A 12,961-nucleotide genomic window follows, 5' to 3' on the forward strand; every position below is an offset into this window, starting at 1 on the left:
GGCCACAGGCCAATCTTTTAGCCTTCCTGAGCCTCAGTTTCTTCATCTGTAAAATGGAGATAATACTTTCCCTTCCTACTTCACAGGGTTGTTGTGAGGACCAAATAACAGTATAACACAGCTCTGTATCCAGAGTAGAGTGATATGCAAATGTAAAAGATTATGGCGTGGTCACAAACAGCTGAAGGAACTTAGGTCAAGTCACTTGCCTGAACTTCATCTATAAAATGAAAGAGATGGGCAACATAATTGCTTAAGTTCTTTCTAGACCTACTATGCTAGGACTCTGTCTCTCGCGATTTCCTGTTTCTTTTTGGGCTGCACAGTAGTCCATATGACATACTCATTTGCTAAATTTTTCTAGGGAAATATAGACTTAAGCTTTCAACTATGTTAGCAGTATAGATGGCTAATATGCATTTCCCCTTCCTATTCGTAAAGACAACACACTAACTAAAAAGTTTCCTTTTTAAAACCTTTATATTTGCTTTGTAACATGCACTCTGATGTACGCTCTACATGGAACCTACTTGGATTTTTGTCCTGGTCCATGCCTTGTTCGTGGGCTTCCTGCCACTCCCAACAGGTTTCACAGTAAGCTCGTATCTGTTCCAAAAGATGAAGGACTCGGATTTCACGCCTGCCTCTCTTGTCATCAGGCTGTGAGTGAATGATGTTGTGGAGCGCTGCACTGGCCCTGGCCCGAGCCTCTTTACTGCCCCGAGAATTTCCCAACAACACAGAGTCTTTGTCATTGCCATGTAAAAGCTGGATGAGGAGAGGAAGACATCCAGACTGCCGCATGGATATACAGCTGTCCTGGGAGCTAGACATAGCTAGCAAAGTTCGTGACATATCATCCTTATCATGAGTACCAAGCATTGACAACAATGAATACACCATTTCCACCTGTGGGCCAAATGAGTTTAGAAACAAAATTATGACTTTAATACCTAAAAGCCAACACTAATGAAGTGATGAATGGGATAGTTATTGTAACGCATTAAAAAAAAAAAACACACCAAAAAACTCTTTCCAGGATGATGTAATGAACATTATTTCAAAACCTAAATAATCATAATCAATTTGTTTATATGAATAAATAACATTAGATTGGTGCAAAGGTAATTGTAGTTTAAAAGGTTAAAAATAATTGCAAAAACCTCAATCCCTGTTGCACCAGCCTAACAGTGGCAGTACACAGTGCTGAAAAAGAAATTGGGTTGTTACATAAATTGCTGTTTGTCTAGATCAGCTGGTGATAATCCATTGATTATAATGACTGGAAATCAACTAATTTCACATATTTATGCACAAAGCAATGTGGTCTATCTAAATTCTTTGCACAATTAAAATTTTTATTTCTTTTAATCTATAATTAATAAATAGAAAACAGTTTTCAACCATCTTTATGTACTATACTAGTTCTCAGCAATCACTAACCCTCATCGGATTATAATTACAATAGTATTGTTAAAATTATAAGATTTCTCCCTTATAGATGTAAAAATATTTTGTCACAAAAAGAATACTATGATCACATAAGGGAGTACAAAGCCAAGATTCTTACTCCTTTTTTTTTTTTTTTAAAACAACCATTCAGCATCATTTACTCTCTGAAAATAAAGTCTAAGGATTTACTTAGAAGCAGATTAGAAACAGGAAACAGTACCCTGCTCTCCTGGACTGTGATCAGACTCATTTCAAAGCTCGAGGTTAGTAATAAAAGTGGTTCTTAATGGGCGGGGCCATTTTGCCCTCCTTCCCCCACTTTTGGCAAAGCTTTGGAGACATTTTTGGTTGTCACAGATGCAGGAGGAAGCGCTATGGGCATTTAGTACCGTGTTTCCCTGAAAATAAGACCGGGTCTTATATTAAGGTTTGCTCCAAAAGATGCATTAGCGCTTATGTTCAGGGGATGTCATCCTGAAAAACCATGCTGGGGCTTGTTTTCCAGTTAGGTCTTATTTTCCGGGAAACTCAGTAGGTACAGAACAGGGATGCTGCTAAAGATACTACAATGCAACAAAGAGGTAGCCAGCCAATAGTGCTGAGATCGAGAAAGTATTCTAACTGTGTAAACACACATTACTCTTAGGTATGAAAGGTTCAGGAAGGCAGTATAGAACTGTGAATAAACGGGCTTTTTAATTCTAGCTCCACCAATTACCAGCAAACTGTGTAACACTACCAAGTTATTTCATTTCTCTGAGCCTGTTTTCTCAGTTGCAAAAAGAAGGAATTTAGCTAACAGGGTTTTCTCTGTGAAGATTAAATGAAATAATATGTGTACAGGGTAGTAGCTGGATTAAAAAATGTAGTAAGGTCTTAATATGCAAATCACTTCAAAATGAAAAGGTATTCTAGTTGCTAGTTTTCACACAGCAGTAATGTTTAATATTAGAGATTTTCTTAATAGTAAAAACTATGTATTGATATTGGATAGATCTGGGGTTGAATTCCAATTTAATTACACAACGGCTGCCTGAAACTTTTTTTGTATCAGTTTTCCCACTTAATAAAGAGGAACAAGAATATCTTACAGTGTTTTTGAGAAGATCAGAGATTACATACATACAACTCCTAGCAGTTACTGGCATAACCAGAGATCCCACGTAGGAGCCATTATGAGTTATTAAAAGGATTAAGTCTCATATTAACAGTATCATGGATTACCATAAAATTTGTTTCTTAAATTCACATGTTATTTCAGTAATGCTTTTAAAAGCCATTACATTATTAAAGAAAGAGTATATAGAGTACGCTATGAGAACAATTAATGGGATTATTTACATTTAATGGAAAATATATTGTTCAGTGATATTAGAATTTCATCTTTGTCAATATAATATTAAAGTCTCTGGCTTTAAAATAATAATAAAATAATTATTTTCTTTTCAGACATACTATTTCCAAGTCCTAAAATATGCTGACAACTGAGAGACTCTCAGAAAGCTGACTTATCAGCACGGGATAACATTCAATTTCAATAATTTTTTTCTATCTACTTAAATATTTATTAAACACTCATTATGTGCAGGCTCTGTGCTAGATGCAGCAAAACATACATAAAAAACAGTCCGTGTTCTCCAAAAGAGTTTCATGCATACTGTAGGGACTCAAAGGAGGGAGAAAGACTACACGTCGAAGTGAGAGGACCTTGGGAATCAGAAAATGTTTTGGAAAGTAGTAAAGCCTGAGAAGAGTTCTGAAGGCTGGCAAGGGTCCCGCCAGCCATTCTGTGGTGGGGTAGAAAGTGGAGGTGTGTGCCAATGCAGACAAGGTATGGCGGCGGACAGTCACAGTGTGTACTTGGGAAGTAGCACATAAGCGATGTGGCTAGAGCTTAGGATACTTGCTGAGAAGTGGATGATAAGACTGAAAAAAAACCCCAAAACCTCGCTAAGATGGGACTTTTTATAATCATCATTTTCCCTTTGTCTTGTGCTTCTTTGTATAAAAAGATGGCACTTTGTTAAGAGACTGTGATAATGGCATCAGAATTCTCCACTAGTTGAATTTAACGATGAAGAATGTTCTTAGCGACTTAGCTAGTGAGCACTAGAAAAGTAATGATAGTATAAGCGACCAGGTTTACAGTCCTGTTACCTTGGTTCCCAGATGACTTGTCAGCCTTCGAGGAGCAGAGTGTGTGCCACCAGAACTCAAAACACTGGCTGCTTCATGATCCATTCGTGTAGTTGAACCCTAGAAATTAAGCAAATTATAGGTAGTGTAATTAAAATGATTGATAAACATAGCCAAGTTCATGTTAGGGTACTCTGTGAACGGTACGAGCCCTTCTGAACCTTGCTTTTGCTCGGGCCCGCTCCAAACCCTTTGGAGTATACTTTTTCTTCTAATAGTGGCCTTGAGCTGCTTTTCTTTGTGCTCAGCCCGCTCCCAATTCTTTGGAGTATATTATCTCTTCTAATAAACTTCTCTTTCACCAAAAAAAGTACGAACATTATAACTGCTCAAAAAAAACTTATTAAGTAAATTTTAGAGAAAAACTGAGGAAAAGATTTGTTGCAAATCACAGCTAAACTACAGTATCGTAGTAACCAAACACTGAAGAAATTCTAAGAGTAGTATTTTTTCAACATCCAAAGACATGCGATCACATTCAGTTAATTATAAACTGATTGATAGAAAGCTCCACTGATTAAATGATCCAAATTACCACAAAGCTGTGAATTCGGTATAATCCAAGTTCTCTAGGAGCTTACAGTATAGAAAGGACTGCTGGAAACTACTGGAGAAAAACATGAAAAAAATAAGTAACTGCAGTGTGATACAATACACACTAGGGAAGGAGAATGTATAAATCACTGAGGGAAACAGGAAGAAACAACAGCTGCTCAGGAACTATTCAAGGCTGTATACAACCAGTAACATTTAAGACAGGCCTTGAATTTAGGGGGAGGAGACTGTGTAAAGGTAAAAATAGGGAGCGCTTGGAGTGTTCCTGTTTAATGTGGCTAGAACACAAGGTGTGTAGTGGGAGATAAATGTTGGATTACACTGTTAAGTATCTCACATGTCCTTTTGAAGATGTTTTCAAGCGATGGATGTCGCAGAGTCACTAGACTTTAGGCAGGAGAATGGCACAATCAGAACTATGTCTTAAAAAGTGTATGGAGAATAGGATGGAGAGATCACAGGCGGGACATCAGGAAGAGGGTACTTTCAATAACTGAGTGGTGCTGAGGGCACAGAGTAAGGAAGTGAGAATAGTGAAATGGGATGCCCTGTATGTAGAGGATAAAATCAACTGGCTTGCTAACTGACTGGATATGAGCAGAGATGCTGGGACTCAACTTGGAAGTGCTGAGCTTGGATAAATGGGTAGATAATGGTGCTATTAATGGATACATGAAACCTAGGTGATGGCTTTCAATGTGGGAACTGAGATCACCTTTGAATATACTGACATCCAGTAAAAATGCTTTAATGGGCATCTGAAAACGTAAGATGCAACTCTGGATAGGAGTAGGGACTGAGACCCAGAGAAATATCTGGGACCCATCAAATATAGGCCATAGCTAAAGCCATCCATTAATGATTAAGAATAATTATAACAACAAAATTCAATCATAAAGCAATCCTAGCAGGTACTCTGTTGCAGTTCTCAACCTGTCAAAAGGAAAAGCTAGAACATACGCTCTTTGAGGGCAGAAACGTCATTCTGTTCACTGCTGTATTCTCCGTACCATGCAGTCTGAGGTTCACAGTAGGTATCCACAAAATAGCTGTTGACTTATGAATGAATGAGGAGCTAGCAGTTAAATTTATAAGGACAGGGCACCCCACTGCTAATTCTAACTGACTTTCAGACATAGATGCTCTGGCTAATTGGAGAAGGGGGTTTAGCAGAGAAAACCATGATGGAATAATAGGTGTTGAGGCTTGGGAGTTGGGATCTCCTACTCTGGAGGGTTCAAAGAGGTGGAACAAATGATGATCTCTGAATGTATCCCATTGCCCTAAATTTTGGAATCAAAAGACCTTTTAATTTCCTTTGGTTCACCTTTGATGACACGTTAAAAACTTCCTGTTAGCCAGCAACCTTAACTGTTCATCTGCTAACTTCCACTGGCCGATAACACAGGAAACTGTTAACCAGCATTCCTAAGTAATCAGTCAGCATTCTAACTGTATGTAACGGTTAAATACTCATATGGAGATTTTTGCATTTGTCATAAAAAGTCCTTAATAGGTAATACTATGAAGTTCAGTTTTAAAAGGGCAGCTTAGAACTTCCACAGATGTCACATTATCGGCCAAGATAAGGTTTTCCTCACTCTACTACAAAAGCATATTTGAGACCATCATTCATTTTTAAGAGAATAACATTTTTAAGAGAAAATTACATTTGTAAGTGTAATTGTACAAATTTTTGAAAAAGAGTTTAAATATAAAACACTTTCAGCTGTACATTTAAAATGGGTATGTTTTATTGTATGTTGACCTTTCCTCAATGAAGTTACTTTTAAGAAATACCAACTTGTGAGGTCTTTTTTTAATGTTCCCTCATACAAAAGCATGAAGACCCACTTATTCCCCACACCCACCTGGGGAAATCTAGGGTTGGAGTAAGAATACTGATACAGAGAGCCAGGGTGGCTACCCTTTCCAGTTTCTGCTCTCGTTGTGGGTCTGGATGTATTATGCGGATTAGCCCTCCAGCAATACTTCCTGATTTGGAGCAGCTAGTTAGCACTCCTCAGGGCAAGAAGGGGCAGCAGAAAAAGACTCACCCTGCATGTCTTCCCACCGCTACCAGCTGCTGGGTGCTTTCATAATGGTCATTTAGTGCACATGCAACCACACACATACAGTCACTGAGCTTCTGCTACTTTCTCAGTGCAGTGCTCATCACTAGGGATATAAATGAAGACAGTCCTACCCTCACTGCACATGGAGTCTAGATGGGGAAGTTAACATGTAAATACATAGCGGTAAGTGCTTTGACAGTGGTTATGTGAACACGCTGGAAAGGCACGGACTCAGTCTTGGGAGTACAGGGAGGGCTTCCGAGGAAATGTGCTGACTTTGGACTTCAACTATGAGGAGTTTAGCTAATAAAAAGGAGGGAGATTAGGCATAGGGCAACCCAGAAGCATTAGCAAAGGTGGGGGGGGGGGAGAAAGAAGGGACGGCGAGGGAGAAGGGAGAGGGTGAACTACAAATAAATTTGGAGATAAAGAGCTTATTCTGGTTGCAATAAAGAGGATGGATTAGAGGGACCGAGACTCCAGGTAAAGGGAATAGTCATGGGGCTTTGCTCACCCTCTTTCATTCTCTCTGAGGGAAGCGAGCTACTACATTGTGAACTGCCCTTTGGAGAGGCCCAGGTGGCAAGAAACTGGTGTCTGGCCACTAGCCACAGGACTGAGGTCTGCCGACAGCCCTACGAATAAACTTAGAAGCACATCTTCCCCTGGGCAAGCCTGGAGATGACTACAGCCCCAGGCAAGGCCTTAACTGCACCGTGGTGAAAGACCCTCAACTAGAGGCACTCAGCTACAGAAACAATGTTTTCTAAGCTGCTTAAGCTTGTTTTAAGCTGCTAAGTTTAAGCAGCAATGCATAACTAACACCCTGTTTGAAACAAAAGAGTAACCAGGGGTTAAATATGTAACAAGGGAAAAGCTATTTACACAATAAAACATGCTTCTGACATTCATCTCAGTGTAGACACCAAATCTTTTTTAAGCTTTAGTCTTAGTATCTTCCTATACAGTTGCTTGATTTTGGGCCACTTCTCCCTCTCCCAATATTATCTAGCTAGAAATCCAGATGCATTTATTATAAGGAGACACCAAGAGAACATTCCATAGCTACATTTCCTGTAAGCCTAGAACTTGGGCCTTGAGGATCTTTCCTAGGTCCCTTTATTATGGCGAGACCTGAGCCAACCTCTTTCAGAGACAAGTCTCTCTACCTGCAAGAAATGGTAACTTTATAAGAAGTGTTTCCCGCCCAACTCATGACTAAATTGAAGGAACTTGAGTGTGAGTGACTCTTTCACAACCTTAAGACTATTAAATCAGTCATGAGGAACATCCCTTCAATTAGCCTTGCTCATTGTCCAAAGATATACTTGTAGGTACTCCCTGTATCATTCCTGACTCTCAGCCCTGAAATGTGTGAGACCCTATTTCTCACTGTTCTCTTTCACATCCAACCTTCCTTATGGAATCCAGGTTCCATGATTCATAAATACACTGACATCCGCAACTTTTCAGTTAATGCTCCTTTCACTCATGGCCTTAACTGAAACCTAGCTTCACGTGACACCACTTCCCTCTACAGCTCGCTTTCCCACATCCCATGTACTTCCGAGTCAGGAGGTAGCATGAATATATGTTTTCCTCACTCCTCAATACCACTGTGAAACCATTACGCCTCACCTTCCTGTAACAGCCCCAAATCTTGGATTTTAATTACCTTTCCCCTTCTCCAGTGCTATCGCATACTAACCTCCCAATCACTATCCTCTATCATTAAATACTTTGGTACAAGGTCCACTGATTTCCTTCCCCTTCGATTACTGCCATCATTCTGGCTAAGTTCAACATCTATCACATGACCTATCCAAAATCCTGCCCCTCAGCTCTCTGATATCATCGTCAATGACATTATTCTCCTCTGCCTCACTTTAGCCATTGACATCCATGGCCATATTCTGGACCATCTCCCATTACCTTGAAATGCACCGTCTCTGAATAATGCATTTACTTATCCTGAGGTAGCTCTGACAGCCTATTCATCTAGCAATCTCCTTTAACCTTTCCCAAGAAAGCTTCACTGAAATGAATGGAATATGCAGCGCACGCATGTCTGTACATATTCCAGTTTGGGTTTCTTGTGGTCTACCACTTCCATAATTCTCTTGCTAATTTTCAATAGCTTTGCCACACGGTTATTCCATCCCATCTGCCGGGGAAACAGTGCAACTGAAGATTAATTCAACTGTCTGCTTTCTCTGCCCTGACATGAACTGCTGAGCAGCAGTTGGGAAATTTGAGCATGTGAGAAATACACACAACCTTTCAGCATGCTGCCCATACCACATTTATGGTCGCCAGTTCACCTGGGCCCTTATACTGTACCTGTGATCCTTGCGTATCCCTAGTTAGCGCTCCTTTCTTTCCGCATAGTGGCTATTTTAGACATGCCTTATTTTGTACAAAACTGGGGCTCTTCTCTTTCTTTTACCACAAATAATTTTACTTTCTAAGCTAATTTACAGAGAAATAGAACCCATCAGAAAAAACTCCTCCACTTCTTGCTATCAAACCAACAAGATTATCTGCCTCCATATCCTTCTCCATCTGCTGTTGCATCAGACACACTCCTTCTCCTACCTAATGCCCAGCCTTTCATGTCTGCTTTGAATCCATTCCCTCCCATTTCTCTTTGTTTTTTGGGATCTTCAAACTTTTTCTCTTCTGGCTCCTTCCCATCACATTCAAACAGGTCTCTTCCATCTTAAAAGAACAAATTGCTCTCTTCTACTTTTTAACCTTTCATTTAAATCTCAACTCCAATATGATATGGTAGAGAAGAAAGCCAGTGAAATTGTTTTGTAAAGATCAGCAATGAAACCATATTATTCCCTTGCTTTGTAATTTTAGCCTAGGTCTTCATCTTCTCACTTTATAATTACAAGGGATATAAAAATCTTCCATATCTTTCATTATCACATTCTTCATCCTTCCCCTCAATTCTAAACCCAAATAGCCTACCTGACATTTCTATTTCAAAGTCTCAGGCTTAATGTCTTTAATATTTTCAAGACTAGATTACTTCCCCCCACAAACCTGCTCCTTTCCTAGTATTATCACTGAACCACATCACTATCCTTCCAGCTGCCTGTGACAGAAACCTGGGAGTCGCTCTGGACTTCTCCTTTCCCCTCAACCCTCACAACCAACACTAAACCTCATGGATTCTATTTCTTAAATATTCTCAGGTATCTGTTCAGTAAAGGACTCTCTCAAACCTATCAATTCTTCCCTAACCACAAGCCACCATCTTAGTTCATCTAATTTACCCAATCATTTTTGAGGAGTCAGAATAAACTGCTTTGTAATTTTCTCCAGGACCAACCTCACCCTAAAAGTAGGTTAAGTGCTTCTGATACGTGTTCCTTGCACTAGGTACTTGCCCTCTCATAGCACGTGCACACTTTGTGGAAACTGCTCATGTGTCTTACTTCTAGATTATACATTTCTTGAGGACAAGGTTGCACCTACCTAGTTCACCAACATATGCTAGGGCTGAGAATAGTTTTAGCATAATGTACACGCTTAGTAAACAGATGCTCAACATTGATAATGAGTTTTATATTATTTGTCAGGGGAAACGAGTTGGGGAAGAGATTAACAGTATAGTGAAAGATGGGCTGCGGAGTAGGGAGGTGGGGATAAGATGAATCTACTTACCCTTCAATTACGTACAATCCCTATTCACTACATATTAGAAACAAGCATCTCTTTATTTGCTGCTTTGCCCTATTCATCCATAAATATTCATCGCCATTACAGGCACTCAAATGTTTGCTGAGGGGCCTAGAAGCACACTACCTACCTGTCACTATGGGTGACAGTCACACTGCACAGAGCTGGTATACAATTTCAGCGACACCTGCTGTGTCAGAACCCCTCTTCTGTCCTCCTGCTCGTTCACTTTGGAAAATAACCCAGAAGGGTTCTGCTACAGGGCAGTAGCAGTCTCCAGCTCACTGTGACTCTTGATTTAAGAGGGGAAAGAAGCAAGCACTTCCCATTTTATTTTTTCTGTACTGTACCCAGGAGTAATTAAACAGTAGGTAAGGAGAAGTTTCTCTTTATAGAAATATTCCAGCTAATTTTGTAACCCCTAATGAGTTAATGGAGCTGGACACTGAGTATCATGGCTATTAATATCACAAAAAGAGAGACAACCAGTCAGTATGTGTTTCCTGATGGGAGACCACAATGCCACTTATAAAAAAGTCTTGTCAAAAAAAAAAAAAAAACACCAAGAAAAAAACCAAAAAACCCTGAACCCAAATCTGACCACATCTCTAGATCCAACTACCAAATTACAGGATATATAGAAGAACATGTCAAACTACACCATGGAGATGTTATCAGCAAAATCTAGAGTATGGAAAACTGTAAGACAAACAACTGTGGTTCTTCAACAAATAAATAGCAGTAAAACGTAAGAGATAAATAAGGAACCTATAGTAAAAGAGACTTCAGAGATATGTTAACCAATCTCAATGCATGAACTTTATCTGCACCGAGTCAAATAAATTGTGAATAATTATGACATTTATGAAACAATTGCAAATTTGAATATTGAACAGATATCTGATGCTATTAAGGAATTACCGTTAGTTTCTTTGGGAGTGTACTTATGGCACTATAGTTATCTATTTAAAAAATGCTCTTAGCTTTTGGGAAAACATAGTTAAAATATTCAGAGAAATGACGATGATGCCTAGGATCTTCTTCAAAAATAAAATGGGAGGGCAAGGTGGTTTGGGTCCATGTGGATTACTGTATTATTCTGTTTGAAATTTCATAATATAAAGTTTTACAACACTTATTAGCAGCAGAAAAGGTTATCCTACCATTTCATCTTTCCCCACTCCTGGTTGAACTTCATCACTACTTAGGAGCTAACACTAGAGATTTGGTTCTGAACTTTCAATGGAAAAGCAGAGAATCAATTCATAAATGAATTACACAAATAAGTACACACTAAGCAATCAGGGATCTGATCTGTAGGAGTGTAATTTACTTCTAGCTTTCTCTTTCCACTTAACTCCCAGGGAAGACTAATCGCAGATCAAGAAACACTATTTCTAGAAAGGATGTCAGTCCTTCCTCCCAACCAACACATACTTATTGTTATCAATTACTTATCAGGGACTGTGGGAGCATGAAAACGGACAAAACTAGACAGAATCCTTGCCCTTCTGAGCTTATGGTTTAGTAGGGAAACAGGTATGAACTGAAGAATGACACAAATAAATGTACAACTTCAAATGTGGTAGTCTTCAGAGGACAGGAACATGGTAGGACAGCCTTAACAGAAGGATTTGAACTATTCAAGCCCCTTGAGAAAGTCATGCTTTAGCTCACACACATACGAACTGCTATTAACTGGGTGAAGTGGGAAGTGGGATAGGAAACAGATTGTGCACAGGCTGCAGAAGGAGGAGGCCAGTAAACATGAGGTACTGAAATGCAGGGTGGCTGAAATGGCGAGAGCAAAGTGTAACATAAAGCTGACATAGGTAGGAGCCAGATTACATAAACCTTAATAAAGGGTTATTTTATTCTATGAACGAAGGAAGCCAATCAAGGGTTTTACAAAGATGATGATTACTCTTTGTAACGTTCATTCTGGCAGACTGGATGCAGGCAGGAAACCGGGTGACAGAGGGGATGCACTGAATTTCCACGTGGCAACAAAGAAAAGTGCACCAGGGCACAGGCTTTAGAGGCTCTTGTGATTGTGATCTTGAGAAAGTCAGCGACTGGTTTTTATTTTCAATTAGTATCAACAGTTTTTGTTTCTGGAGCAGATAATAAAACAAAACAAACCCCAAGAGGCCCCCACGTGTGCAGATCCTATTAAGATAGGTTAAAGGAATCAGGGCGTAACCAAATCACAGTCCCAAAGATAAATATCCCTCCTCTACATTACGATCTGGGAGCACCAATAATATTGTTTTAAACAGTGACTAAAAGGGACCAAATAAATGGCATTAGTAGCATTAGTGTCATACAAACATCAATTTGGTGGGAAAGCCTATGACTGATATTGCCAAACATGTTTGTCCTACTTACCAATGAATCAACTGCACTATCAGAATTCATTATTTGAATGATGAATGAATACTGGACCCTAATTTACTCTTTTCACTCACGACAAAAACCACAAATAATACATAAAAGTATATACAGGAAAGTAAAAACCTTGTAAATTCCAACACTTAGAGATAACGCTGGTAATATTTTAAAGGACATTCTTCCAGATGTTTTTCTATGCATGTACACGTGTATACATATATCATACAGATGTATAATATGAACAATCACACAATACTTGTTTTTTCAAAGCAAAAACTTATAATTATTTTTCTTATAATTTTCTTATAATTATTTTTAAGTTAACAACATTTATCAATACTCAACGAGCATTTATTAAATACTGTTGGCCAAGTACCAGGCTAAAGTTTGGGGTACAATGGTGAGCAAGTGCAATCCAGTCCAGCTTAAAGGACTTTAGAAAGGCAGGCAGACAACTGGACCAACAAGAAATGCTAAATCCTATGAGAACACAGTAGAGAGTACTTTGTACTGACAGCACTTTCTCTATTCCAGGGAAGTGGGAACAAGGGAAACGTCCTGGAATAAGTGCTACTTAAACTGAGGGGAAGGGTGAGTAAGAC

The 12,961-nt window shown here is 39.2% G+C and overlaps 1 protein-coding gene across 7 annotated transcripts in view; it reads right to left on the minus strand.

Moving 5' to 3' along the window:
* APC (APC regulator of WNT signaling pathway) overlaps window positions 1-12,961 on the minus strand; it is a 127,526-nt gene that overhangs the window by 22,813 nt on the left and 91,752 nt on the right. For 5 of the 7 annotated variants that reach the window (XM_081052905.1, XM_081052911.1, XM_081052908.1 and 2 more), the window contains 2 exons: window positions 3,610-3,708; window positions 531-909 (listed from right to left, as the gene is read on the minus strand). In XM_081052905.1, the coding sequence (XP_080909031.1) occupies window positions 531-909; window positions 3,610-3,708 (478 nt within the window). The remainder of the gene's footprint in view (window positions 1-530; window positions 910-3,609; window positions 3,709-12,961) is intronic. The other 2 variants (XM_081052909.1, XM_081052910.1) reach the window with 1 other exon arrangement.

This window comes from Rhinolophus hipposideros, assembly GCF_964194185.1.
Source record: "Rhinolophus hipposideros genome assembly, chromosome: 7".
NCBI classification, from domain to species: Eukaryota; Metazoa; Chordata; class Mammalia; order Chiroptera; family Rhinolophidae; genus Rhinolophus; species Rhinolophus hipposideros.